The sequence below is a fragment of the Plodia interpunctella genome, chromosome 14 (assembly GCF_027563975.2).
Source record: "Plodia interpunctella isolate USDA-ARS_2022_Savannah chromosome 14, ilPloInte3.2, whole genome shotgun sequence".
NCBI lineage: Eukaryota > Metazoa > Arthropoda > Insecta > Lepidoptera > Pyralidae > Plodia > Plodia interpunctella.
The window spans coordinates 2,359,158-2,385,747 of NC_071307.1; the positions used below are offsets into that span (position 1 = coordinate 2,359,158).

At 34.5% G+C, this 26,590-nt stretch overlaps 1 protein-coding gene across 1 annotated transcript; it reads right to left on the minus strand.

Annotated features, from left to right (window-relative positions):
• Window positions 1-1,504: 1,504 nt before the first annotated feature.
• On the minus strand, window positions 1,505-26,558 carry LOC128675557 (protein NDNF-like). The gene is made up of 13 exons (XM_053755034.1): window positions 25,982-26,558; window positions 19,203-19,376; window positions 17,336-17,445; window positions 16,517-16,605; window positions 14,109-14,227; window positions 6,937-7,247; window positions 6,634-6,725; window positions 5,841-5,999; window positions 5,052-5,163; window positions 4,298-4,467; window positions 3,470-3,618; window positions 3,040-3,147; window positions 1,505-2,570 (listed from the first exon to the last, which is right to left on the minus strand). The coding sequence occupies exons 1-13, from the start codon at window positions 25,987-25,989 to the stop codon at window positions 2,423-2,425; spliced, it is 1,749 nt and encodes a 582-aa protein (XP_053611009.1). The 5' UTR covers window positions 25,990-26,558; the 3' UTR covers window positions 1,505-2,422.
• Window positions 26,559-26,590: the final 32 nt, after the last annotated feature.

The window sequence follows — 26,590 nt, forward strand, 5'->3', positions numbered from 1 at the left end:
TTTTTCTGTTGGGCCGCGTTCTGGGCCGTACTACAATAAATAAAAACTTGAAAATGATTATGTTAGGTACGTTTCAGGGATACAGGTATGGTCGATTTTTAGTTACTCGAAAAATATTCAGATGAAAAATAAAAACAAACTGAAAACCGTTAAAGGTAACGTACACGGCCACATAAAAAAATAATGAACAAAATAAACAATTTGGACAATCTCACTAACATCCTGAAAGTACTTACTTCAGTAAGATGGATTACGATATACTCGTAGGTTGAACGCACAGCGATCTCGCTAATTAATCACTTGGTTTTAGTCTTCATTATAGGGTTCCGTAAGCGGAGAGTTATTGGGAAACACTTACAGAACCCCCTTGATCATCCCATCAATTCTTATGCGTAGAAAAACGGCGAATAAGAAATCATACTTAAAAAAATACAGTATCACATTTTTACTTCAAAACTAGATTCCTAAGACATAGCCAAGAGCTACGAATAGCGAAATTTTTGACACAAGCCTTTATTGTCAGCATAGAGATCTCATTACATTCAACAGGTATAACAAAAAGATCATATCCGTTCAGTTAACCATTGTGGATTCGATTTTAGCGAACACAAAATGAAAACAACAAAACTACAATTAATCCAAATTTTGCGAGACACTGATTAGACACGACCTTAAAACTCATTCAAGTTTACAATTTACAGGATGTTACATGCAAATCGTCTAAGTTTATTCGTAAACAATAGCAACGAATTAACTTAGTCTTGACTTTAACGCAAAATTTACAGCTTTCATTGTTAACGAAATAATGACCTAAATAGAGTTTACATTCTATACTTCTAAGTAAGCCTTATGCCTGTTTGTATAAACTCGTTAATTTAATTAAATTGGACGTAAATCAACGTAATGGCTTTAAGATATTATTTTGATAACTCTGTTACACTCTAAGTTGAGTAAAGTTTCATTTCATGTAATTTTGTAGTTAAATACTTAGGCGTTCAACTCAACTTCGACAGGTACACATTTAGTTAAAATAATTAATTGGTGGAAATCTTACCTTTCCTAACAAAAAAATCTGGTACTGTGTTAGCTTTCACCGACGACTCCGCCAGTGTGAATTACCCACAGGAACAGTTATTTCTTTCTTAATGAATGGTACCCTATGTCCTTCTCCGTTCTCTCAATTAGGTACATGTATGTGTAATTTCAAGAACATTATTTGAGTAGATAAAGCGTAAAAAATCAATAAACTTACGTATTTATTAAATTGAGTAGTTAGGATTTTGATATTCGTGGAATATTGAGATCATGTGAGTGTACTAGAATCAAAAACAGCAAAGAAATGTCCTCGGCCGCTTCTGTCGGTTTGTCTGTTCTAAACTCCAATACTACTTTACGAATTTTCATGCGGTTTTCACCAATAGATAGTGTGATTCCTGAAGAAGGTTTAGGTGAATAATTTATTGTGTTTTACCGCTAGTATAAAATAAAGCAGCGCATTTAGGTATTAATGTTTTATTTTAAAACAGTATAATTATAGGCAATACAGGCACTACTTTGTTATCCAACTTACAAATAATATACTTAGGTACTTGTTCGAATTAAATATATAGGATAGTAGATAAGTAGGTATTTACAAAAATAGGAACTTATTAATAGTCCGATTATGCTTTAAGTACATAAACTTACTTTATTGCTAGGTACACATAAATGCCACAAAATTTAATAAATAAGTACTTATTTATAACTAACTAGAAAATAATATTTATCCACACAATGACTTTAAAACTAATATGCGTATACATTCACTTAGGTAAAAAATATGATTATCCGTTTGAGTTCTTGATTGGGTTCTCATTGAAATATCAGGTACCCAAATAAAAAACCATATACTATGTTGTTCTACGGTGTATGGTTCCCGCCCTATAATAGGATCTTCCCGTGAATATCGTACGCAGCGATTAAGGGACCTATGCCGCGGCTGATAAGCGAAAATATCATCCCAAAGGACAGTAGACGCCAGGCAAGAAGCCGGTTGTAAAACCATAGCCAAATCTTCAAAATTTAATGATAGACTTGATGAATTGACGCAAACCTCGGACATCGGGGCGTCACAGCTCCGAATGCCCAAACACACATACCAGGGCTGACTTGATGACAGCTTCCGATGAAGCCTTCGAAGTGGCTCGATTCTGGCAAGAATATATTTAGCATTCAATAGAGCGTTATAGATGTAGCTCCGAATTTAACCGAATGTTCCCGAGGACACGCGAGGATGAGACATTAAACATTTGAAAATAATGTAACCATGTTACGAACATATATATATATATATATTGATTAAACAAAAAGATGGAACCATAGTAAAACCTACAATTTTAAAAAAATCACAATTTACAAACACAAGTTAATACTGAATTGAGTTTCATATCATTTCATCTTTGCATGACACATTTGTGTCGACAAACAAAACTTTGTATGGCACAGAACTGCCTCTGGCTGAGGCGGTCACTTGTATGGCGTATTTTCGGCCAGGTTTAAGTCCATTCACTTTTTGAACGATGACCTTTTCTCTGCAAAAAAAAAATATAATAAGAATAAAAAACAAGTAATGAAAGTCAAAATTAAGTCGTATTTATATATAATGAGAGAGGCAAAAAATAAAAAATAATTTTGTAACTGCATAAACAGTGCTAGCAAACATTCAGAAAAAACTGGAGAAAACTGGTAAAGCGAACTTCGGTTCTACTAGAAATAGATGAACCTATTTACTGGAAATAGATGTGTAATTCAAGTTAAGATAACAGACGCTTGCTTTATTATTTGAATTGGTTAATAAGTATGTGGACAAATCAGAAATTCGCCAACACGGAATTCCATCGCGACTTTAAAATTGCATCAGAGTAAAAGACCACCTATATATGTACCTAGGATTTTTTTTATCTAGGTACACGACTTTTAATGGTGTACCCAAAGAACCACTGCATTTGGAATAATTTACCTAAGTACATATTATATCAAAAATCATTGTTTGCTACTCACTGTGTCCGTTGTAATCTGGTAAGGCAAGTCATCTTCACATTGGACCTTTTCGCCAGAAAACACGAATAGTTTTCTCCAATCACATTTTCACGAACGGAGATGCAATATCTGAAAACAACATTTGAACTTGAAAATAGTTCGGTAGCTTGCTGTAAATTTTGTTTGTAATATTAATTTATTAGTGCCGGACGAATTATATTGTTAATTTTCTTTATATTATCTAAAATCGTCTTCATGCATACACTTTGAATGATTTTAATAGTGTTTCAGGAAAAATTTTAACGAAATATTGAAGTTTTAAATAGGCAGAACAGCTTTACGTGCAAAAATCTAAATAAGTACCTAATAGAGGACAAGATATTTTACTAGACCCGTATCTATATTTAAGTTGCATTTATAAATACAAATAAATTAAAAATCTAAATGTCACCTAATGACGTCGGTAGCGTTGTGCGTGGCCGGCAAGAAAGCGACGTCGACAGATCGGCACGTCCTTTTCGGCCTGAGCTCCCGGACTATCGCTCCCTCTTCCAATAACTCCGGCGTGCTGATACCCCATCTAGACGTGGAAGCTGATATCTGCAAATTTATAACTTTAAATTAAAATTCCTAAAAGAAAACTTCATTTGTTATTCGGATTCTACGGGAACTTTAATTTTGAAAATTCTATGTAAAAAAATAAGTTTTTACATAGAATATTTTTTGGCACAAGCTTTTAATGTTGTCAGATTGCATTCAATGTGTGACAAAAAAATCATGTCATTGCAGAAAACCGTTGAGGAGTTCCGACGTCTGGAGCCGTCCCTGGGTACACCATTAGATCATGCTTATTATGATAATGCATTGTCATCCAAACTAAACGTGTGTACAGAAGAGAGGGGTTAAAATAGTTCATGTCTTTAAATTGATAGATAGATATAACATTTTCTTTTGAAAAAGTAACAACACACACACATTCTAGATACACACAAAAAGAAACAAATAATAAAAATAGATAAAGAAACAAAATGTCTGTGTTAATTTACTTAAAAGACCATCTCAGTACACATTTATTATCACCCAAGGATAGATACATTGATTTTCAGACGAGACCCGAAAGAGTGTGCGATACGGTACTAAATTAAAGGAATATATATTTAAAGTAACGCCACACTATATTATAAAGATATCTAATTCGGAAGTTTACTATAATTACTTATATTTTACTATAGTTATAGTTTACTATATAGTTATATAAATGTATTTCATAATAACTTACCTCAACACTAACACTGCCGTCCCTGTCCCATCGACTGGGCGCCACTTTGATGACATACCGCATACGCGCCTCCTCGGAGCTCGAGTCGAACTGAACGGAACTCTCCTCGCTTGTTTCTTGGATTGATGAAGTGGGAATAGGTCCGGGGACGAAGAATTTTGAATGTGATTCTGTAAATAAGAACAAAAGCATAAATATAGGTAGTTCATACATATCGAGTCTGTTATTGACGTAGTAGAGTTAGAGTAGTGTAGAGTGTAACTTTTAGTCGCATTATGCAAAATAAGACATCATTCTGTACGAATCGTTATCGTAACTTATATATTAAACTATTAAACGAGCCATATTTGTATAAGTACTATTTAATTTGTATTCGCGTTTCCATAAAAGACTGAAATAATTTTATTGAAAAATGAAAAATGGTGCTGAAGTTGACGAAAAATTCATTTAGTTAGGTCATCTTATGTACTTCTCTTGCGTTACAGAAAACATTAATGTCAATGTTATTGTCTGCTATTTCAACTCATCATCAAACATACTGAAAAGGTCTACAATATAATCCTAATACCCTAACCTCTCATTCTCTCATAGACGTAAAATAAGTTCCAGTTGTTGGCGAACTTTATTTGTTAGCAACGTGGTCAGTATTAACAATGACGGATTTATCCCATGAAGGGATCTCTTCCAGTCAACCAGTTTTATCAGTCAGTTAATTTTATTGCATTCTGTAGTTCATACCAAAGTAAATTCATACCAATATTCTTGGACAAGTGTATCCTCTTTCCCCGCACTAACACCTCGACGTCGACCGCCCCGCCGCACGCTGACACTGTCAACCAGAGACCGCCGCCTGACGACACTGTGGCCTGGGGAAATACGATAATTGAATCGTAAACAGGCACAGTTTCGTTTTGGCTCCCTAGAATAGTCCCAGTCATAGATCAGTCTCTGTGGGTGTCGTACAGTCAACAGCACATCAAACTCGTCGCTATTACCGCACCATAAAGGTTAATGCAGGATAACTTGATGTACTGTTAACCGTACGCGTAGAATAATGGACACAAATGCTTATAGGTACTTAATAGCTGATAAGCAATAATAACCTTCCCCTAGTGGGTTGACTCTATTTTGTTTTTGGTTTATCACTTGGTTGCCTCGTTCGACATCCACGGAAACATGAAGGCCATAAAATTTTGATTTCTCTTTTGTTTGCATGGCAGCATCGAAAGGTCTCAGGTTCGTATCTTACTCGTGCCATATGAGTTTGTATACCAATCTGACTCATATATAGTAGTTTTCATAGACCACCATTTGCTTCCGTTGAAGGAAAACATCGTGAGGAAACCTGCACACTGGTGGACACATTAGTCCACTAGTGCGTACCGCATACGCAAGTACGTAGTCGTAAAGTCATGTAAGATGACTTTAGGCGACTTGAATAAAATCTGACACCAGTTTTAGTAATAACACACTCACAACAACAACGTCTTTCTTGGCAATATCAGTGGAGTCGTTTGCCTTCTAAAGTAGTGTAAAAATATACCTTAAAATAATAGACACTTTTCCCCCTGATATCAGCTCGAAAGGGCACATTTTCCCTCAGCCGCTTCGCCGTGGATGTCCTGGGTCGAACGCTGCCTGTCGCCAGCAGGGATCCTAACCTCCTGTCTCGAGCTACTCCAAACACGCTTACGTAATAGGTCTGAAAAATGCATTTGCACGATTGTATTACTACTTTTTTAAAACATATCAGTATTGTATCAGGCCGGTTTTTCATATAGGTATAGGAATGTCCAAAAATAATATTCTCATAAAATTGCCGTTTATAATAATTTTTATCAATTTTTAAAAACAATAATCATATAATATTTTAAAGGCGAAAATTTATTTAGTTGAAATTTGGTATTGAAGTAGCTGATTAATTTGGATTTCCTATTACTTATGGTATTTTTTATCCCAAAAGTACGCGATTCCTGTAGGTATTGATCAATGGTCAATGGCGCTATCAAAGTCTTTAAAGTAGATGACATCACTGTGCATAAAATTACAATATTTAAACAAGTACAGGGGGTAACATCAATTGCGAAAGTTTGTGAGGAAATAATTGTGTATGTTTGTTACTTCTTCACTTAAAATCTACTGGACGAATTCTTATGAAATATGTGCACGGGTAGAATATTAACCTGGGTAGAATAATACATAGGGTAGTTTTTGTCCCGAAATTCCCACGGAAGCGAAGCCACCCGGCGCAGCTAGTACGATATTCAGTTATTATGACAAGTAGTATACCTACCCTAAGTTGATGATAAGCAACGACTTGAACTGGAATTTCTTACCGTACTTGGATCCAAGTTTTCGATAACGTGATGTGTTCTCTCTCCCACGCAAGCTATGACTGGGTCTCCATCTGTTACCTTTGTGCTTCTTCCTATTAAAAAAATAGTTTTTAAATAAAATAATTGTAAATAAAAATCTTGAGAAACCTAACTTGAGTCACGACGTATTTGCTGAATTGATTATCATATCTTGGAATCGTAAGCATATTTCGATATTATTACCACATTCTAAATACAATTGTAACTAAATATTAACCACTTATTTTTTTGATTACAAATCTACTTTTTCGATGTTTGACTTACCAAACTTTTTTCTTCTATAAAAATTTTTCAATTCGCCACTATAAACTCCAAAACTTGGGTCCATTTCTAGCGAATTGTCCACTTCAGTAGAACTAAACATTGTGCTGTTAATTACATTTGGCGAGTTCAGTCCGTAGGCCTCGCGGTTCAACCGGTCGAACTCTAGGTTCGATCGTCCCTCTGGGTTGAACCCGTTAGATTTATTGTCTATTCTATTTGTCTTGATGTCATATTGAGCTGCACAAAGAGATGTGTATTGTGTGATGTGTGATGCCACTACACAGTATGTAGTTGCTTGAGGGTCGATAGGGCTGAAAATAAAACAAAACATCAACTATCAGTAACACTTTATATTCTACTAGCTGCGCCTCGGGGCTTCGCTCCCGTGGGAATTTCCAGTAAAGTGTGTAAAAAGCACCAGCATATGTGTAATTCTAGGCTAAATTCTACCCACGTACCAGATTTCATAACAATCGGTCTAGTGGATTTTGCGTGAAAATATGATAAAAACACACATAAACACATACATCCTCACAAACTTTCGCATTTATAATAATAGTAGGATTTATTATATAGCAGATATATTCTCATTAGTAATAATGAGATGATTTTTTACTTTCACTCGGATCACAATCAGACCCTGTTTTGATATACTTTTTGACTATGTACATAACTTTGATATACTAATAGAAAAAAAATTGTAAGAAACAATAATAGTAAGCCTTTCTGGCATGATAGGAACCAACACTGTTCAAATGAGTTTCTTTCGGCATTTCTTCACAGCAGTGGTCTTCCGGAATGCCAGTAGTTTGTAGCTTGTGAGAAATTACTGTTTAATATAAAAATTGACGTGAAAATGTGCCTGTGAAGGCCTAATTCCTGAATAAATGAATTTTGAATGAATGAAATGAATTTTGAATTTGAAGCTCAGTCAAAGAAAAACGGCAAAAAAAGGCTTAAAAGACCATCTTAAGACTATAAAGGATGACTTATAAATACATTGGTAATATTTTGTCTACATGCTCAGTCTAAGATTCTTAACAACTTTTAGTATGGGGGTAACTCCGAAATCGCGAAAAAAAAATCAACTGTTCTATAATACAAAACAAAATACGTAACTTGTGGAAAATGTATGGATCAGATGATGTTTTACCGCGATTTCAAGGTTCCATTTATTTGCGATTTCATAGTCGCTTCCTTGAAAAGTTGTCCAGTACCATGTACTGAGCATGTAGATAAAATAAAGCCAATGTATAACAAATCACCCTGTATACTACGATTTCAATAGAGGCTTCACCTCTCGTTCATTCGTTGCATCGCCACTTGAAAAAGTTGATGGCTGGTTAATAAATATCTAGACCCTTTATAAATGAGACTAGGTATGTGAAAAAGTTGTGTGTTCCCACTGCCACTTCCAAAACCGTTGTCTGTTAGTAATTTATTATTTACAAATCATATTTACACTTAGGTAAGATGAACCATCAATTTGACGTTGACCTTAGCCTAGCGTATGTTTAATATGGCGTACATTGCGTATGTTAAAGTTAACGTCAAAACGATACAACCCACCCTGAGAGTGCGTTGCACCTGTCAACACCCATACTCTGTTAACTTCGATGTGTAAAAAAAGTCTCGATTGTGGGAAAAGTAAACCCAACCGAATTTCGTGTTATGTTACACTTATGGGTCATAACCCCTCCGTGGTGCATAAAACAAAAATATTTGTCACGTTAGAAGACTGTTATCCTGTCTGTTTAAGTAGTCTACTATTTTAATAGCTTTATGCACCACGGAGGGTTTGTATTGATGCCGCCGCCATTGTGAACGCTTACAACTCAAAGGGACGAACAAAGAGCATCAAAGGAAACAAACTAGGAATGCGGGCAAAATATCGCAATAGCAGCATCCAGTTACTTTAATGGATCAGTTATCACAACATCACCGACACACAATGCTATGAGATGACATCCATATAATTACTGTGACAACACAAAAAACAGTAAAGGACACCGCGACATCATTTTGTATTCTCAAACTGTACTCTTGTATGGGTTATCCATACTAATAATATATAAGTATTTAATTGGCGTTTGTTTGTTTGTTTCGATTGAACAAACGGATCATTTTACGAACATTTTTCAGAACTCCGATGTTGCTGGCAACTCATATGCTAGAGAAGAGCTAATGGTTTCTAAACGGCTAAATGCACTTTTACTAAACATAGCTAAGAACAATCTCGATTAAATTCTCTTTAAATTTCTGTTACGCTTTGATTGCAATATATCTCTCTGACAACAGTAAAAGCTTTCATACAACATCAAAAATTTCATTTTTGTAAAAAGCTTATTTACAACCCATCAATAAAAGTCGAATTCAAGTTTCTGGAGAGTAGGTATACCTACTCAAAATGTCGGGGATTCCGGAGTACAGCATTAATAAATCAACGGGTATTGACAGAAACATTCCAAACAATTCTAATTAACTTTTCAACAACAAATGTAATAAGTCTTTTTTTATTGGAAAAGGTGCGAGATTTTCACATTTATTTAAACTTAGTACGTAGAGGGACACAAAGTAGCTCTCATCTCGGAAAATTAACTGTCCCCGTGGATAAAATACGTGAACGAAATCGCGATCAAAAGCTTGTTGTAAATAAATAAAAACTTTAACCCGTCAACCATATATCGAAGGCCTAACGTTATTATAGACCTAACAAAAGTAGGTATTCTATAATCTAGACTTTTTGCAGATTTAACGGGAGCGATTATGTAGAGGAATGTGGATGCGATGTCCACTGTGATCCACATAACATCTACATTGAAAATTGTCGGTATGTCTGCCAAGACGTAGTATGAACATATAGACTGGACAACGGTTAGGACATAGAGTTATTGTCACAAAGTTGACAATGGATTTTTCGAAACGCGTTTAAATAGAAATAAATTTCTTTAAAATATTTACACGCACACTGGATGTTGAGAAAATGACAATAAATAGATTTCCTTAAGAAACTTGACTATACATTTATGTATAGTCTATACATTTATGTATAGTCAAGTTAGTACTCGTACGTGATCGAAAACATTTTGATACTATGTTTTGTTATGTTTTTTTGAAAAGCCAGCTATAGACATCGTACAGCTAGCGAATAAATTAAAAGATATATTTTTGAAACAAACATTCTATTTCCAAAATCAAAGCCAAAACTTGTGAATTTCCAGTGGAAATCCTTAAAACGTTTACTTATTTTAATATTATTTTATATGAATAGGTATTTTACATTTCTGTGATGCGATTGTAAATGTTAACATTTTTCTATTCGATCGAAGCAGCTCCTCCTCTCTACAACTGGTGTTGTTTTGGTCCCATAAAAATCTATATGTACTAAAACTTATTAGTCTACATTTATTAAAAACCACTCGCACTACGCCCTCAACTATTTTCTTGGCATTGTCCAGTCTATAAACTAACAAGTCTGTGGTATTCCTTGCATTTTATTGCGTGACTTGATATTATCAGTTTCGAACATAGCGGGCAGGGAATCTAGGTTTGCAATTGATATAATTAGGATGATGTCTCCCGTAGGGCTTCTCCTGAAGTAATTATCACATATAGAAACTGTAGCAAGGGAGATAAGTAAATTATAATAGAGTATGATTAGAAATAAAAAAAATACGTCGTTCACTTTTTTTGATAAAAAATTCTCATAAGAAAATTTCTTACTGTAACTAATGGCACTTAATTTAGCTACTGAATTGTGATAGTTAAAGTGCAGCCTAATCTAGTCATTGCGAGTTACAGTACTTATTAGTAGACGTCATTGTAGGCTTTTTATTTAAGTCTTAATTTTTTTTTCGTACGTATGTAACATTTTGCATACGGAAAAAATGTAACATTAAATAAATAAATTTTTTTCTAAGAATTTAAGATCAGCTGATGACGTAGTAAACAAATTTTCGGCTATTCTGCTTCCACCTGGTCCTGACTAGCAGACGGGGCTAACCCACAAGTGCTGGCTTGATGTCGTCAAGAATAAAATGTGCACGGTCTGACAACTAAAGTTGTTGAACATTGTGCGATCCTCCACTGATCATTATTGTGTGTGCTATTGCCAACACTGGTGTCAGATTTTATTCAAATCGCCTAAAGGCATTTGACATATATCTATTCTATTACTAGTGGCTGGTAGTCGCATACACATTAGTGGATTAAACTGTCCACCAGTGTGCAGGTTTCCTCACGATGTTTTCCTTCACCGCAAGTGTTGGTTATAAAAACTACTATAATATAATGAGTCGGTCAGTATACAAACTCATATGGCACGAGTAGAATACGAACCTGAGACCTTTCGATCCCAGGCGGGTGTCTTAACCTTTACACCACCACCCCTTCAAGAAGTGGAGGAGAAAATGTAGGAAGGATGACGAAGAGAATGCTTAGAAGATAGAGTCAGTGTTAATTATTACTAACCTACTTGACAAAAAGAAGAAGTGAAAATTCTCAATACTAGTTTTCTCCGCTTAGAGGTGTGAACAGCTGTCCATGGGGAAGTTTCTAGGTGCAATAAAAAATCACGATGCGGAGTGGCCGACACCGATATCAGAATTCAGAAAGTCGATAGTGTGTGATACATTTACTAGGATTAAGCCCGGCGCACATTGTAGAATTAAATCTAAAATCTCTCTTCGTAATGTAGTCGTTTTAGACAATATTTTATTTTTAATGATAAAAAAACATTTTCTTTGCAAAAAGTTTTGAATTTCAATTTTGAACATTTTGACAAGAAATTGCCTAACAAGGCGACAGCAGCTTTCACGAAGGGGCATCACGCAGTCGTGACATAGCGGAATCAATTTTTCTGGTTTATTTTTGACATGGATCCCAAGCTCAAGAGCGCCTTTTTCCATTTGGTCCTAAGGTTTGACTGACTGACTGGCTAAAGAATGACATATGGCATTAAGTCCACCTTGTAAACTTTTAAAAATGTGCAATGAAGTTTAAATATATAAATGAAATTGTGTTGTCTTGTTCTGTCAACTGTCTGTTGTTGTTGTTGTTGTCTGTTGACTGTTCTGGATTTTGTCATTTAAAAAATTAAAAGCGTTTAGAAAATATTAATTTCGTTCTAGTATTATTTCACTATCTATCATAATTATGGGACAAATCAATCGATGTCGACAGGCCCTTACTAATATCAGTTTCCTTACTTGGCGTTCATAATAAATTCATCTATACATGTTCACGATCAGATTTATGCGACAAGTGCTGACGGCATAAAACATTCTCAGTACAGAAGTAACACCGCTAATGTGTGCTTTCGTAATTTTTTTAAATTCAGTAATAGACAAGATTATAAGTGCTAAATGCGTGTACATTTCTTATTTTTAAATATCATCCACTATATTTTACATCAAACGTCCCATCGATTATATCGAAAACGTGGTTATAACTGCCTGTAAGCGGTTGTATACGAATACAACCTTATTACAATGGGACACGAGTTATATTCAAACCTGGGACTGTTCACAGCCAGCTAGCCGTTTTCAACAAAATTGCTATAAGAATATGACTCATGTATGGAAGTTATAATCGATCACCATGGCAAGGTAATATGCACTTTAGTTGATTTATCCACTACTATGTGAAATGGAAAAGGTAATAGCTAACCAAATAATATTATCAAGAATCGTTATATATACATGTTTCAAGCTATAACTGAAGGTCGTGGTCATTATGGCACTGTCTCGGCTTAAAATTTTCCGCCATAAGAGTGTCGGAGCCTAGATCATCAGTAGGTAGATTAATGACATTAACGCACACATTTTATTTAACTTTTTATTCTCAGATAATAATAATGTTAACTTTCTTAGTTTTACTAACTTTAGTGGCCAAGAAAATGAATCTTTTATCCTGTTCTCTGTATGAATTCACAATAACGTCTTTGAAATAGGATATTCAAATTATACTTGTTATACTTGTGATGTAAAAGGTTAACCTGTCGAATTAGAATGTTTTCTGTAATGGTAGGTAAAGTTTAGTCAAATAAATATATATTATTAAAGAGTTATACTTCTATGTTCTTTATGTTTGTTGTAACGGTGAGCGCTGACGAGTTTTTATAGAGTTAACCTTTATAGTGAGAAACACTAGTGACAGATTACTGAAATTAATATAGCCTGTATATTTACGGTTTTCCGTGAAAATAGAAAAACATAAGTAAGAATTCCGTACGTTTACACTCCGGCTTTTCTTACAACTCTTGTTATGTAAAAAAATATCTTACCATATATTTTTATGACTTTACAGCAATCTCACAAATAGTGAAAGTTTGTGAGTATGTTCGTTACTTCTTCACGCTCAAACGGTTGGGCCAGATTTTATGAAATTTGGCATTGAAGAAGCTTTTAATTATTACACGGGTAAGTAATACCGCGGTGTAAAGCTTATATCAAATAAAATAAATTAGTTTTTTAAAGAAATTACTTGCATAGGTAGTTAATAGACGTTTTGTTTATTATATTATATGTTTATTTATTTATTTTAAGTTTATTTAAACTAATTACTTAGGTATATTATGTTTGTTTTACTAAAATTCAACAATTAGTACTGTGAATATTGTTTATAAATAAAGACTAGTAAAAAAATTAGACTAGTAGTTGCTTCTTCGCATTTAGTTAGTGTTTAAATCAACATAACAAGTAGGGCAAGGCACAGAGCCTTCTGTGTCTGTTTGCTTGGTAGTATAAAAAAATAGTCTAAAATCAAAAATCAAAATCAAATCATTTATTCAGAAATTAGGCCTTCACAGGCACTTTTTCATGTCATATTCTAAATTAAATGATGTTTACCAAAGCTACAAACTACTAGCATTTCGGAACGACCACTGCTGAGAAGAAATGCCGAAAGTAACTCATTCAAACAGTGTTGGTCCCTATTATGCCAGAAGGGCTTACCATTTTTTAAATATAAATTTATGTATAATTTTTTATCAGTAATATAACATGTAAGTACACAATAAAGTACATGGTCAAAAGGTATACTGAAACATATTATGATTGTGATCAAGTGCTGATGAAAGGAAAATATATATACTTATATATATATATATATACTTATATATATATTTTCCTTTCATCAGCACATGATCACAATCATAATATGTTTCTAATTACCTGGGCTCCCAGTTGGCAGTCAATCTGCGGCGAGACCGGACCCTCAGTCGCATGCGCACACTCCTGGCCGCCTCGCCCCTCACGCTCACAGCAGCTGACCCGCCTCCTAAAGAGGTCATCTGCGGAAGTTTAAAAGTTATTAGTTGGTTTTACTCCAGAAGTCTTAACTCGCGATCTATCGGTATTCTACTCTCGTTCAGCATTGTTTTAATGCCTATGTTAGGGCTTCGGACGCGCGTGGGATTAAACCACCATACTAATATTATAAAAAGAAAAGATTTGTATTTTTGTTGTGTCGTTTGTAATGAATAAATTCAAAAAGTACTGGACCGATTTTGATTAAATTTGCCACAGAGATAGATGACACCTTCAGGAGTGACATAGGCTAATTTTTTATTGTGGTTTTACCCGAGCGAAGCAAGGACGGACATAAAGATGATAAAGATAAATACGGATGATAAAGAGCTAGTTTGAGGGCTAATACGCATTGATTCTAATTCCTGCAAACATCATGGCTTGATTGCCTTATCAGACAGGCGTGAGCTTCTTCAAATGCTATTTATGCATGATGTTTGCAACAATAACTCACAAGAATTGATAACTTTATTCTTACAATTTAGAACACCCGTAAAACGCACAAGAAAAACCAACCTTTTCTATGTTCCTATCTCCCACTGTAGTTACGCAAGTCATTCAACTATTTTACGCACTTTAGATAATTATAATATATCATCATTTGTTGACATTTTCTTTCATTCCAAAGCGGCATTTAAAAAACTTATTTCTTCCATCCTACGTAACAGATAATTTCATTGGTCTAATTGATTGGTATACCCATTACACACATAACGTGATGCGTCCCTGTTTGAAATGATATTTATTAAATAAATAAAACTTTGCTACATTGCATATACAATTGGTCCCACACTAAGCAACAGCCATGTTTGTCTATTGTTTTCTTTTCTTTCTGTTCTAAGCTGTTTATAACTTTTTAATTTACAAAACAAGAATCTGTAATTGGCATTAAGTTTAACCCTGTAAGATGAAATGCGATTTTTGTTCAAGTGCTGTTGATTCTATGATAAATAAATAAATTAAAAAAAAATTCGCCCTCGGCCAGTCACACATACGAATCCTGTGAAAAATAGCCGAATGTCTATAAAAATGAGGACCGCAGGAGCCCAACTTGAACCGTTCCTAGAATAAGTTAGAATAGTATATATATACACAAGTAGTACTTATATACACAAAATAGCCTAATTTTAAAAATAAAAATATATCCCACACTACGATAACAGATTATCTTTAATTATATGTTTAATTTTTTTAAATGAACCCGCGCAATAAGTATACCTTTTAACTTATTTAAAAAATCCATCAACTTAATAACAAGTTCCATCAATAACAAGTTTTTCATAGAATTTGATTTAATTCCTTTTTATCGCGGTAAAAATTTTACAATGAAAAATAATTTTGTAATTATCATTATCACGATTATTATGAAATGTAGGTCCAAGATAGTAAGGCCGTTCGCAAAAATGGGTCATTCCGTGTGATATATTTACCGGTAATTGCCTATTTGTGTCCGAAAGGGCAAGCTACATTCATTTAGGTCATTTGTAGGGACAAATTAGATTTACGAATCAATTTGTGAAACCTAGAAGACGACGTGAGAGGAAATACTAAGGTATTAACTCTGTGTAAGTATTGTTAGGCGCGTAGGAAGGGGGGCTCTTGCCCACCCTAGAAAAGTCTAGACTAACCCACCCCAAAAACCTTAAAACGAAAATTAAATAACCAGTCGCGCACCGGGACTTAAAAATTATACGTTGACCTATTTTCTTGTCCTAACCAGAATAACAGCTCTGTGGTCGTTACTAGTATTGTCTGATGGTAAAAAGAATCTTATCCGAAAAACAGCCCGTCTCTCAGATCCCTCTCCGAAAATGTGCCTAAATACGCCCATGGGTATTGCAAGTTTCAGACCAGGTTTCAAAGGTGAATTGAAACGATTGAGGGAAATGCTGAGAAGTTTTCGTTACTAGTTTTTACACGTGTACAGGATATTTCCCTTGTAACAATGATAAATCTGTGAACTGGGAACAGGAAAATGGTCGTCATCATTATAACAATATGTGCATATTTTTCTTACGTACTGAATTTTAGATTTAGTTATAGTAACTTCATAAAATATCGTATCAAAAAAAAGAAAAAAAAAACCGGTTGTGCGTCGATACTGAAATGGAAATTTTAAAAATGTAACTGGCCTTCGATGCACTGATATACCTATTCGAATACAATAAAAAAAAATCCATTTTAATACTGGTTGTATATAAACTTTAGTTTCAATAGCATTCCAAAATATTCCATTTATCGAATTCTAATTCCAAATTCAAATTAAACATTACCTGTATCATGTAACGGTCGTGCTGTGAGACGAAGGTTGAAAATGTGTCCGTAGTGCCGCCATTATATTCCTTCAGTAACATCAGGGGACCTGGAACAAATGTGTAATTAATGTATATCTCGAAGATACTTACTAATAGTACGGAGTAGAAATCTTCTATTAAGCTGTACTAGGCACCAAATAACAAGATGCGATAGTAAATATACTATTACTATTCTTGGATTTTTTTTTCAAAATCGTGCATGTGCGTGAAAATTATAATTATCATAACGAATAACGAACATACCAACTGGTAACATCATCCCAAACTGTCACGTTTTGGGGTTCCTTACTTCGATAACAAAACATCTTGCACAAAAAATAAAAATATCTAGTTGTTCGCCGCGAATTTAGACCTCACGAACACAATAAATTGTTACAAAATTGAGAACACTTCAAAAACGACTGAACCGATATTAATGCCTATTGGCAAATCCGAATTTGATGAAATTTAAAAGGTATGCAGATACCTTTTAAATTTCATCAAAATCGGACCTACGGATCGAAAGTTATCGCGTTATAAGCATACATATATGAATACAAAAAATGTATTCTTGCCCCAAGTAATGTAAGACCTCGCTCGCTTCACTCGTTCGGTCAATTATTCAAATTAGGATTAAATACGTCACTTATTGACATCAAAGACATACTTTTTTTACTTAAAACTAAATAACACAGCAAAGACTTTGTATCCAATTCACGTTCCGCCGACAGGAAATTATTAAAACGATTGAAATGACAACTAAAATTCGATAGAATATGTGATATATGTGAACCTTACCATTTTTACTATGAGTGCCGTGATACACAGTCCACCTGAAATCCCTGGAACACGGGCTCACTGTCACGAACACTGGGGTGTGAGACGTCGCTGTCATGTTCAGCTCCAAACTAGAACAATTAATAAATATTACAGATAAATAACTCGATTATTATTTAGTGCAATGAAAGTTAAAAGACCTGGAAGAGACATCGGGAGTGCTACTGGCTCTGTGTTGTAAGGTAAGTGCTACTTATAGTCTGTTACGTTTATTAATTTATTACTGAATTTAAAGCTGTGTGTTTTTGTCGTCAGAACCTATGCAGGAAATGAACAAACATATTTATGTAATTATGAGTTTTGTCTTGTTTAAAATTTCCATTCGTAAAAATCTGAAAAAGCAAATACGGAACTCGGTGCGCGAGTCCAACTTGCACATGGCAGTTTTTTTTTATTTATTTTGCTAGGTGTACTTACTTCTTTTTTTATTTTTATACTACATACTTGTGTCTATAAACCATTTAATTGCTTTTTTTGTATTTACTTTACCCTTATTTACCCGTCATACTGCTAAATGAAGCCTTCAAGTTTCGGAACTTTTGGCTCCGTTTATACCCGCTAGGGACATAAATATTCTTCTACTAGCGACGCGCTCCGGCTTCGCACGGATGGTATTGTAATATCTTATCTATACTCCATACTAATATTATAAATGCGAAAGTCTGTCTGTCTGTCTACTCCGCTTTCGCAGATAAATTCACGCGGGCGAAGCCGCGGCGAAAAGCTAATATATAAAATAACCCTTCCTCTCGAATCACTCAATGTATTAGAAAAACCCGCATCAAAATCGGTTACGCAATTATAAAGATATAAGCATAGACCTACGTAGGGATAGACAGACAGCGAGTAGTAACATAGTTTATACTACGTAATGAAAAAATATCTTGATATCTCATGTGAACTCCGAATTTACTCACGAGCTTTCCTTCGCTCACGCGATGGACCGGAAACAATGTGTAATCAGTACTTCCGGTGGCCCACTAAGCCAGTGGGGTGGCTTTCTGCTGATAACACATGTTCCACCCTTTTCATGTCTATTCCCGACTGTGCTACTCTCTGATAAGTTACTGATAAAATAATTGGTGCTATTTTGTGCTTCTGATTGTACGTTCTGCGGCGGCTGATTTAACTGAATCTAATCTAAATCTAAAGTTTGTTATTACAATTTTGTAAATAAAAAAAGAAGCGGTGGTGGTGTAATGGTTAAGACGCCCGCCTGTGGATCGAAAGGTCCCAGGTTCGAATTCTACTCGTGCCACATGAGTTTGTATACAAATCTGACTCATATATAATAGTTTTCATAGATCACCACTTGCTTCCGGTGAAGGAATCGTGAAGAAACCTGCACACTGGTTGATTATTATTAACTTGTGTGTGAAATGGAGAAGGCAATGGCAAACCACTCCATTAATAATGCCAAGAAAGTTGTTGTGTGTGTTTCATTGAACGTAATGACCACGATCCTCAGCCATGAGGAATACGACTATGAAGAAAAGAAAAAAAAATCAGGTTTATCAAATAATAGCTTTTGCCTGCGAATTCGCCCGCATGAATTTCCTACAGGAAAATTTATTTTTCCGGGATGAAAGGTACCCATACCTAAGGTATGTCCTTCTCCGCACTTCAAACTACGTATGCAAAATTTCAAGAAGATTGAGTAGAATAATGTGAAGAGGTGACAATTTACTTTATCATTTAGAATATTAGGATTACGACAATAGTTTAAATGTTAAAATTTAAATTTTACGATCAATTAACTGATCATGTTATAATAGTTTGTATCAAACACTGCCCAGCGCCATCAATACTGCCAATCTTGAGGACTTACCTTCTTATCTCACCTTCGCCCAACCTATATAATGTCTGGTTATCTGTGGGCAGCCATTCCACCGGCACCCTGGTGACCGGTCGGGTGACCAGGACAGTGGGAGACGCCAGACCAGCGCCGGCTGCGTGGAGCACCACCAATGCTGCCAACCTCGCGGCGAACACATTGATTTTTCTGGAAAAACGAAGGATGTCAATTATTGTCTAATATTTTCATCTCAAATACCGGGATCGGCCTCGACCAATTCCATACTGCGTTGTGCTGTATGAATAATGAAATTCTGATGGTTATTCGAAACTTAGCTTCGATTAGAATAGCACAGTGCAACATTGGTCGTTGAGTCGTCGTGAGAGACTATCATATTTTAGATTTGATGATCTGTAGAATTTCGAATGTCGAAATTGAAACTATGATGTTATCTGTAAATGAAAAAAGCATTTTGGCTTTATATTGTTTTTAGGGAAGTTAGATTAGAATTCTTAATTGGAAAAGTGTAGAATAAAAAAAAATATGTTTGTCGATTTTGACTGAACATCTTTGGACACTTCAAAACTACTATTATAATTCTCAATATGGGCGTAGTATACATAGTTAAGATATACTTTTTATTACGATAGCTACATAAACAACTAACGACTCTATTTTATCTTTGCATCCTTAGTAGTCTACAACCGCAACCGAGCTAAAACCACCTAAAACAATATTTCAAATATGTGTAAAAACAATTCGTGTTCGTTCGAGCCGCTACAGGAGTTCAATATGCCCATAACACAAATGATCATAATCCCAACGCCACCACAAAAGGTCGTTGTTTCATGGTTACACTATAAATATTTACATAGTTACTGGCCGCTTTTATATGATTCGTAAGGCGAGATGAGAATAAGAAAAATAAAACTATAAAACATTTCTCAAGCTGTGGAGTTCGAATATTAAAACTATAAAAGATAATTTCGATTTGAATTCTTATAAGGAGTATTATTAACGGCCAGTACGTTAGGTGGTGACATGCACAGATAATTTCTATCCTCGATTATCTTTTTCAATGTTTGTAGGGTTTGTAATTTCTAACGACTTTTTAGTATTTCCTCTAAAAGTGACTAGATAATGATGTTATAATATTACGTTTGCCGCTATAATTTACGACGTGTTGTAAGCTCAACTTTGCATTGCATATGCGTAAGGGGTGTGGGAAGGGTGGCCAATCTACTAACGCCATCTAACTGCAGTCTTTAATTAGGTCTTATATGTGGCTCAATTATATTTTCTAATTCTAAAAGACAACTTTGCCGCCTTTGCGGGTAAATTTCTACACGTATCGCACATTAATTGCTTCGATTGAAGCAGGCTGCAACCTCTTTAGTGATGCCACTTTATGGTCATTTTATGGTCCATGCACATTATCTTCTTAAGGTTAATTATTCGGACAAAAACATCGTTAAGTATCATTTAATAAGGCTTTCAAACTTTTATACTCGGCATTTATAAGCATGTCTAGTATTTTATAGAATTAATTTTGATTAAGAAATGTGTTCGCATATTTTATTACACATTTTTAAGAATATAAAAATTTACGTACCAGTATTTTTTGTAATTCAATATCGTTCTTATTTGTATCACATTTTTATTTTATACATCGAATCGGCTACTGTCTGTATGTGTTACATCACTAGTTCTTTTTTTAAACTATTTAAATTTTATTCCATGTGCGTTACATTTCATATTTTTGAAAACTAATTTCTAATTCAATTTTACTTGAAGATCAAACATCTTAATTTTGAAATTGCTTGAAGACAATTGTTTGTCTTAAAACTTGTTATGTTTATGTTGTGTTGTACAGTTGAATGTACTCGAGTATATAATTCGAAACACGCTAATTATTTCTTTTCTAGACATAGATATATAGACAAATCTAAAAATAATTACGTTTCGTTTTAATTCTATTCTTCTGTTTGGTGGAATATCAATGGTGAATACCAATTATCAAAAGATTTATTTACATATTTAAAAGACTCTAATTTTATTGTTTCATCCTTTATCCAAACAATGACTACTTAACCATACTACCCCTATAACAAGTTATAAATTTATCAATCATATAGATTGATAATTATTTATTTGTTCTGCTGTAACACACAATTTCTATAATAATAATAATAAAAACTAACTATACTAAACATATAACAAAACTGACATGCATTTCATAATCAAACGTATATTAAGTACCTTTTCATTATTTATTTGTATTAATTAATATCACTAAGTTGCCAGCAAAGCTTTCTTCTTGCTGAATTTGCACAACAAAATCTCAAATTTGCGAGCCAAAGGTGAAGCCAACCATAAACAAGCGAACAAAAAGAATAGCCAACAAATCACGAGTGAAAACAAAGGTAAGCTCAAATATAGCTGTCACACTCACACAGCCAATATTTGTTTGAGCGAAATATTGCCAATAACATTATTTTTAAGCGGTGTAAGCTAATGAGTTTTGCAAGTACTGCCGAGGAATTTTCGTACAAATAAAGAACGAGACAGAAGTTACACTTCGTGCGACTTATTGCATACTCATTCAGTCATTGTACCTACATACTCGTGACAGAGAGAGACTCTTTACAAATTTTGTCAAAGACAAGAATCAGTTTTACTGACTTAAAAATAATTATTCTGGTATTTTTTATAAATAATTGATTTTGGAAACGATTCCTTCATCAAGAAAACTTACGGATCGTAATGACAGCGCAGCCGCGGTCGAAACGCTCTGAGAACCACCATTTTATGGAATTATGCCTGCGTAGCTGCAATAACAGACTTTCAATAGAGGTTTGAGGTGGCTAGTGCTGGCCGGTCCTAAAATCACAGCTTAATTAAATCCGGAATGTCACGTCCGTGACATTAAAAATGCGTTCAATTGGCAAATACAAATGTCATACTCCATACATTTCATTCCTGCATAATGGACTGGTGATAACTGTGAATAGGCCACAACACAATCGATACTGGAACAATAGTGGATACTTTAATAATTTGCAATGGTAGTGAACGATAGTTTCAATAATACCTAAACACTTACCCTTAAAGGTAAGGTAAGTTATTTTTTTAAATGATTTATTTATCATTGATAAACATAATATCGGCAATGACAACTTATCGTATTTATACTATCGATAAAATGGGCACTATCGATTTCCTAACTCAATTCGATATCACTATCAGGATCGCTACAGATGGCGCAACATACCGTTGAAATAAGACTGCGCATTACAATAATCACAATATTCTTTGCTGCCATTTTATGAGTGACGTCACAGTTGTGTAACTTCTATGTTGTGGTTATTTTGTGCATTGTTGAGTGATACATGGGTTCCGTTTAAAGGCACTATATCCTTTAAACGTCAAATGGCTTTGCATATGAAAAATGAAGATTGTTTCATAGTGGTGAGTAATGAAAATCCATATTCCCAAAGGGGGTTGACGTCAGGCAGGCGGCCAGTTGTAAAATCACAGTCAAATATATATTTTTTTACCGTTCTTTAGGTCGTACAGTTAAATGCTAAATAGGTATTACGTCGCGTGTGGCTCCATCTCAGAATACGATCAAGTAGATATCTTACGAGGCGACTAAGGGGCCTATGTATCTCTTTGGTATTCCCAAGGAGGTTGAACGTCCTAAAATCACAGCAGAGTGTTAAAAAAAATATTTAAGGTTATTTTTTTACGCTGTGTCCGGCTTTGCGGTAATACACCTCCGTTGAAGATAGAAGCCGAATACAAAAGCTAGTCTATGGTAAGATCCTATATGGTCTTACCATATATTATATATCTCTATACCATCGATATCTATGTACCAACCACGAGAATTATTAATCTCCAGTTGAGTTATTAATACGCCGGCGACATGAAATCTGCGCGTAAGTAAATGCATCAAAATAGACAGAAATACAAAAAACTAAACAGACGGCGCGGCAGACTGAGTTATATATAGATATTTTGTCTCCAAGTCGCACAATGAAATGTTGTCTTTTTGTGCCAAATTTAGATTTAACGCCGACAAAGCGACTACTAAAATATTATAAGTTTGTGAATGTGAGTTTTCGTCTTCCGTTTTATCATTGATTTCTGGCTAACTTTTTGAATAATGTATTTTTTTGCTTTTGTCCAGGAGCATTGAGGCTTAAAAAGCTAGTAAAAATTTTTAAATAGTTTAAGTTGTAGGGTTAAAAATAAAATGCACAATTTTAGGAGGCCTAAATCTGATTTAGGTGAGACTAAGACTAAAATCTTTCAAGCTTTCAAATTGATTGTCTCCCCCCTCTCTGTCTCTAATTTCCGCATATTCCCATTTGCATTTGGGGCTGTAACGCCGTGAAGCCAGAGATCAGTGTTCACTCGCCTGTTAATTTTACATACGGCTACCGGGTTGACATCAATCCTTCTTGGGAATGCTAGTATTACCTGTCAGCTGAGTGAGTTGAGTGAAATTGCTAATATTCAAAATATATAACGTATTATAAATGTTACTTAAGTATATGTACAAATTTTCAATCATCAAGGAAAATCTGTATCTTCCTGCTATACTCTAGACTAATATAAAATTTATCATCATCAAGATTATCATATAGGATACTCGAGTACTTCCATAAAACTTGTAAGGTATATACCATACTAGTTATAACGGGGAAAAAACGAAGAAAAAAGGCAATTTTTATTTTTCCCGTTATCACATAGGATACTCGAGTACCTAAGTACCTACTTCCATTAAACTAAATAATGAAGTGCAATAAATAATCGCAACACTAAGATCTAGGAAATTTAGGGTAACTTAAAATGTCTTGATATATAGGTAGATTATATATAAAACTTAAAACCATTGTAACATTCTGAAAAGTTACTTAAAACGACATAAATCGCTCATTTTCATTTTATAGCACATCAAAGGATCGTAAAATAATACAATATGGGTATTGTTCAAATCAAACTTTACTATGTTTAAGGTAAGTTACATCGGTGTCGGTCTAAGATGCAGTGCGTGATGTTGCATACTACGTAGCACAATGGATAAATCACTATGAAATAAATATTTAAGTACTTTATAGCTCGGACTATTCTCGTGTTACGAAAAAACAAAACGGCGGTAAATTGTTCCAAGTTTAAATTCAGAGTATTTTTTTATTTATTACACAATTTTTCACAAGCCAGTAAATAATAATGAATAATATAAAAATTATAAAAGAAATAAACAGCAAAAGAAGAATTAAATATGGCGACTTTCCATACTTAAGTTTGATTGCCAAAATGGCAAATAAATCTGTTTTTTTGTCATTTCTTCACATCAATTTCTTTAGATACCAATTCAGTTTAACCCATACGTAATTATTTCTGCTCACAGAATTTGTGCGGTGTAAAAAAAATACTCTGTAGACACATTCTGATTCGATTGTGATTGGGTTGATTTTCTTTTCTGTGAGATTATTTTAACGTCCTTCCTTTCTTCCATTACATAAATAAAATTCGTAATAAGAATTCTATTTTTTCCAACTGTAACGGCGTAACGGCCAGTCTCGTAAGAAACAAACTTATGGCGTCGCTACTGTTTAACAAATTGGGCAATAAAATCAGTTATCTTGTTTTTCACCAACACCTGGTCTATTAACTATACCTAATTTATTTATTTTTAATAAATTTTCAGCATCCTATTAGCAGGTAAACATTGTTTTTAGCCATTTACAAATTGCACCGCCTTATCCCTTTAATCCTTAGGTGTCAGTATTACATGTCACGGGGCTTCCAGGTCGTGTTACCAGAGGGTTTGGTGCAGTCGATATTGTTATATTTTTGAGGTGTTTTTATAGAATTTAGGTTTCTGTATTGAGAAATAGATCAAAACGAAAGCCTTACACATTTGTTTTTTTTTTACAGCGGCATTTACTAAAACAGAATGTGACGAAAGTGACTCAGTGGAAAGAAAGTGTTGGATTCAGAAATGAGGTCATCAAGTAAATAGAGAAAATATAGGTAATATTTGATGTAATGAAAATAAAAAGGAATACTAGAATTGTTTGAGGTTTCAGTCTTGATTTTACAATCAGTGGAGCCAAAAAAATGCTGGCTTGATGTCATCAAGAAGGATATGCGTGCCAATGTTTGACAATTAATATGATATTTCGCTGACTCCGGGAAAGTTTTCAATAAGAGTGAGCGAGAGAGAGTGATAAATAGCCAATCAAGCATTACAGCATGTGTTTGTTGTGGATTCATATCCCACGGGACTCCCTTAAGAAAGGTTCGAGGTTGGTGTACAAGGCGACTAAAAGATAAAATGCCTTAGCGGCTTATAAGCAGCAACAGTATTTCCAAGGAAGGTTGAGGCAGGCAGGTCGTAAAATTACGGCCCAATTTTTTATCTTCTAAATGTTTTTAGACTTTGATTTGAAGCTTAGGATGTCGAATATTATGCAAATTGAAAAAGAAAAAGACGCTTAACGTTTGAGGAAGGAAGGGAAAAAGATCCAGATGAGAGAGACAGTGAGTACAGGTTTTAATAGAGAATTATGAAAGATGATAAACAAATGAACCTAGGTAAGAGATGCTTAATAGTTTTTAAACTTGCACGAGCGCTGATTTTGACCAAATTTGAGAAGTAGGTATTAGTCTCAAAAAATAGATTAGGTTTATAACTGACTGCACCATAAACTGATACTAAATCAAAGATCACTAAAAGCTAACTAAATAAGTTTTTTATAAGTAACTACATAACATTGCGCAAATACAAAATGACTTACCGTAACATTGTGTTTTACATTAAAATCGGAACGAACACTGAACCACCTCAACAAACGTTCACAGGAAAATAGTCTACACAAATAAAAACATCCACCTTTATAAAGACATATTTGAAATTCAATGCGATTGTGAAAAATGGTCTCGAATTTGAAACCAAAATTAAAGAACATGTATTTCAAAATTATGCACCATTCGACAAGTGGAAGGTTGCATTGATCACAAAGGCCCCACTGTTGACACGTGTATTATGTCCTTTATAATCAAACCGCCAAACAAATCCAAATACCGGAAATGATTTATATTTTGTTCATAGATGATAAATCTGATCCGATCGATAGATAAATCTTAATTCTAATGTCATTAACTTCCTTTTTCAAAAACACCGTTCGAAATTATTCACTATTCGATATTCGGATAAGACTGGAACGTTGAATAAAACTTTGAATTTCGAACGCATGGAATGTAAGGGTGAGAATACACTGGCGGGATCGTTTCTGACTTCGATTGGTGGCGCAAAAGGAATCGAGCTTTTGGTTAGAGGTGCAATCCTCGTGTCGCACGCGCCGCGAGGCAACTGCACGGATCATGCGTGTGCAGTGGGAAGCTAG

Bases quoted from the DNA above. Each gene is read 5' to 3' on its own strand.
- LOC128675557 (XM_053755034.1), bottom strand. The intron at 6,726-6,936 runs GTAAGTCAAACA...TTTTTTTAATAG, and splicing joins TTATAGAAGAAAAAAGTTTG to GAAGAAGCACAAAGGTAACA. The intron at 3,619-4,297 runs GTAAGTTATTAT...ATAAATTTGCAG, and splicing joins ACGGCAGTGTTAGTGTTGAG to ATATCAGCTTCCACGTCTAG.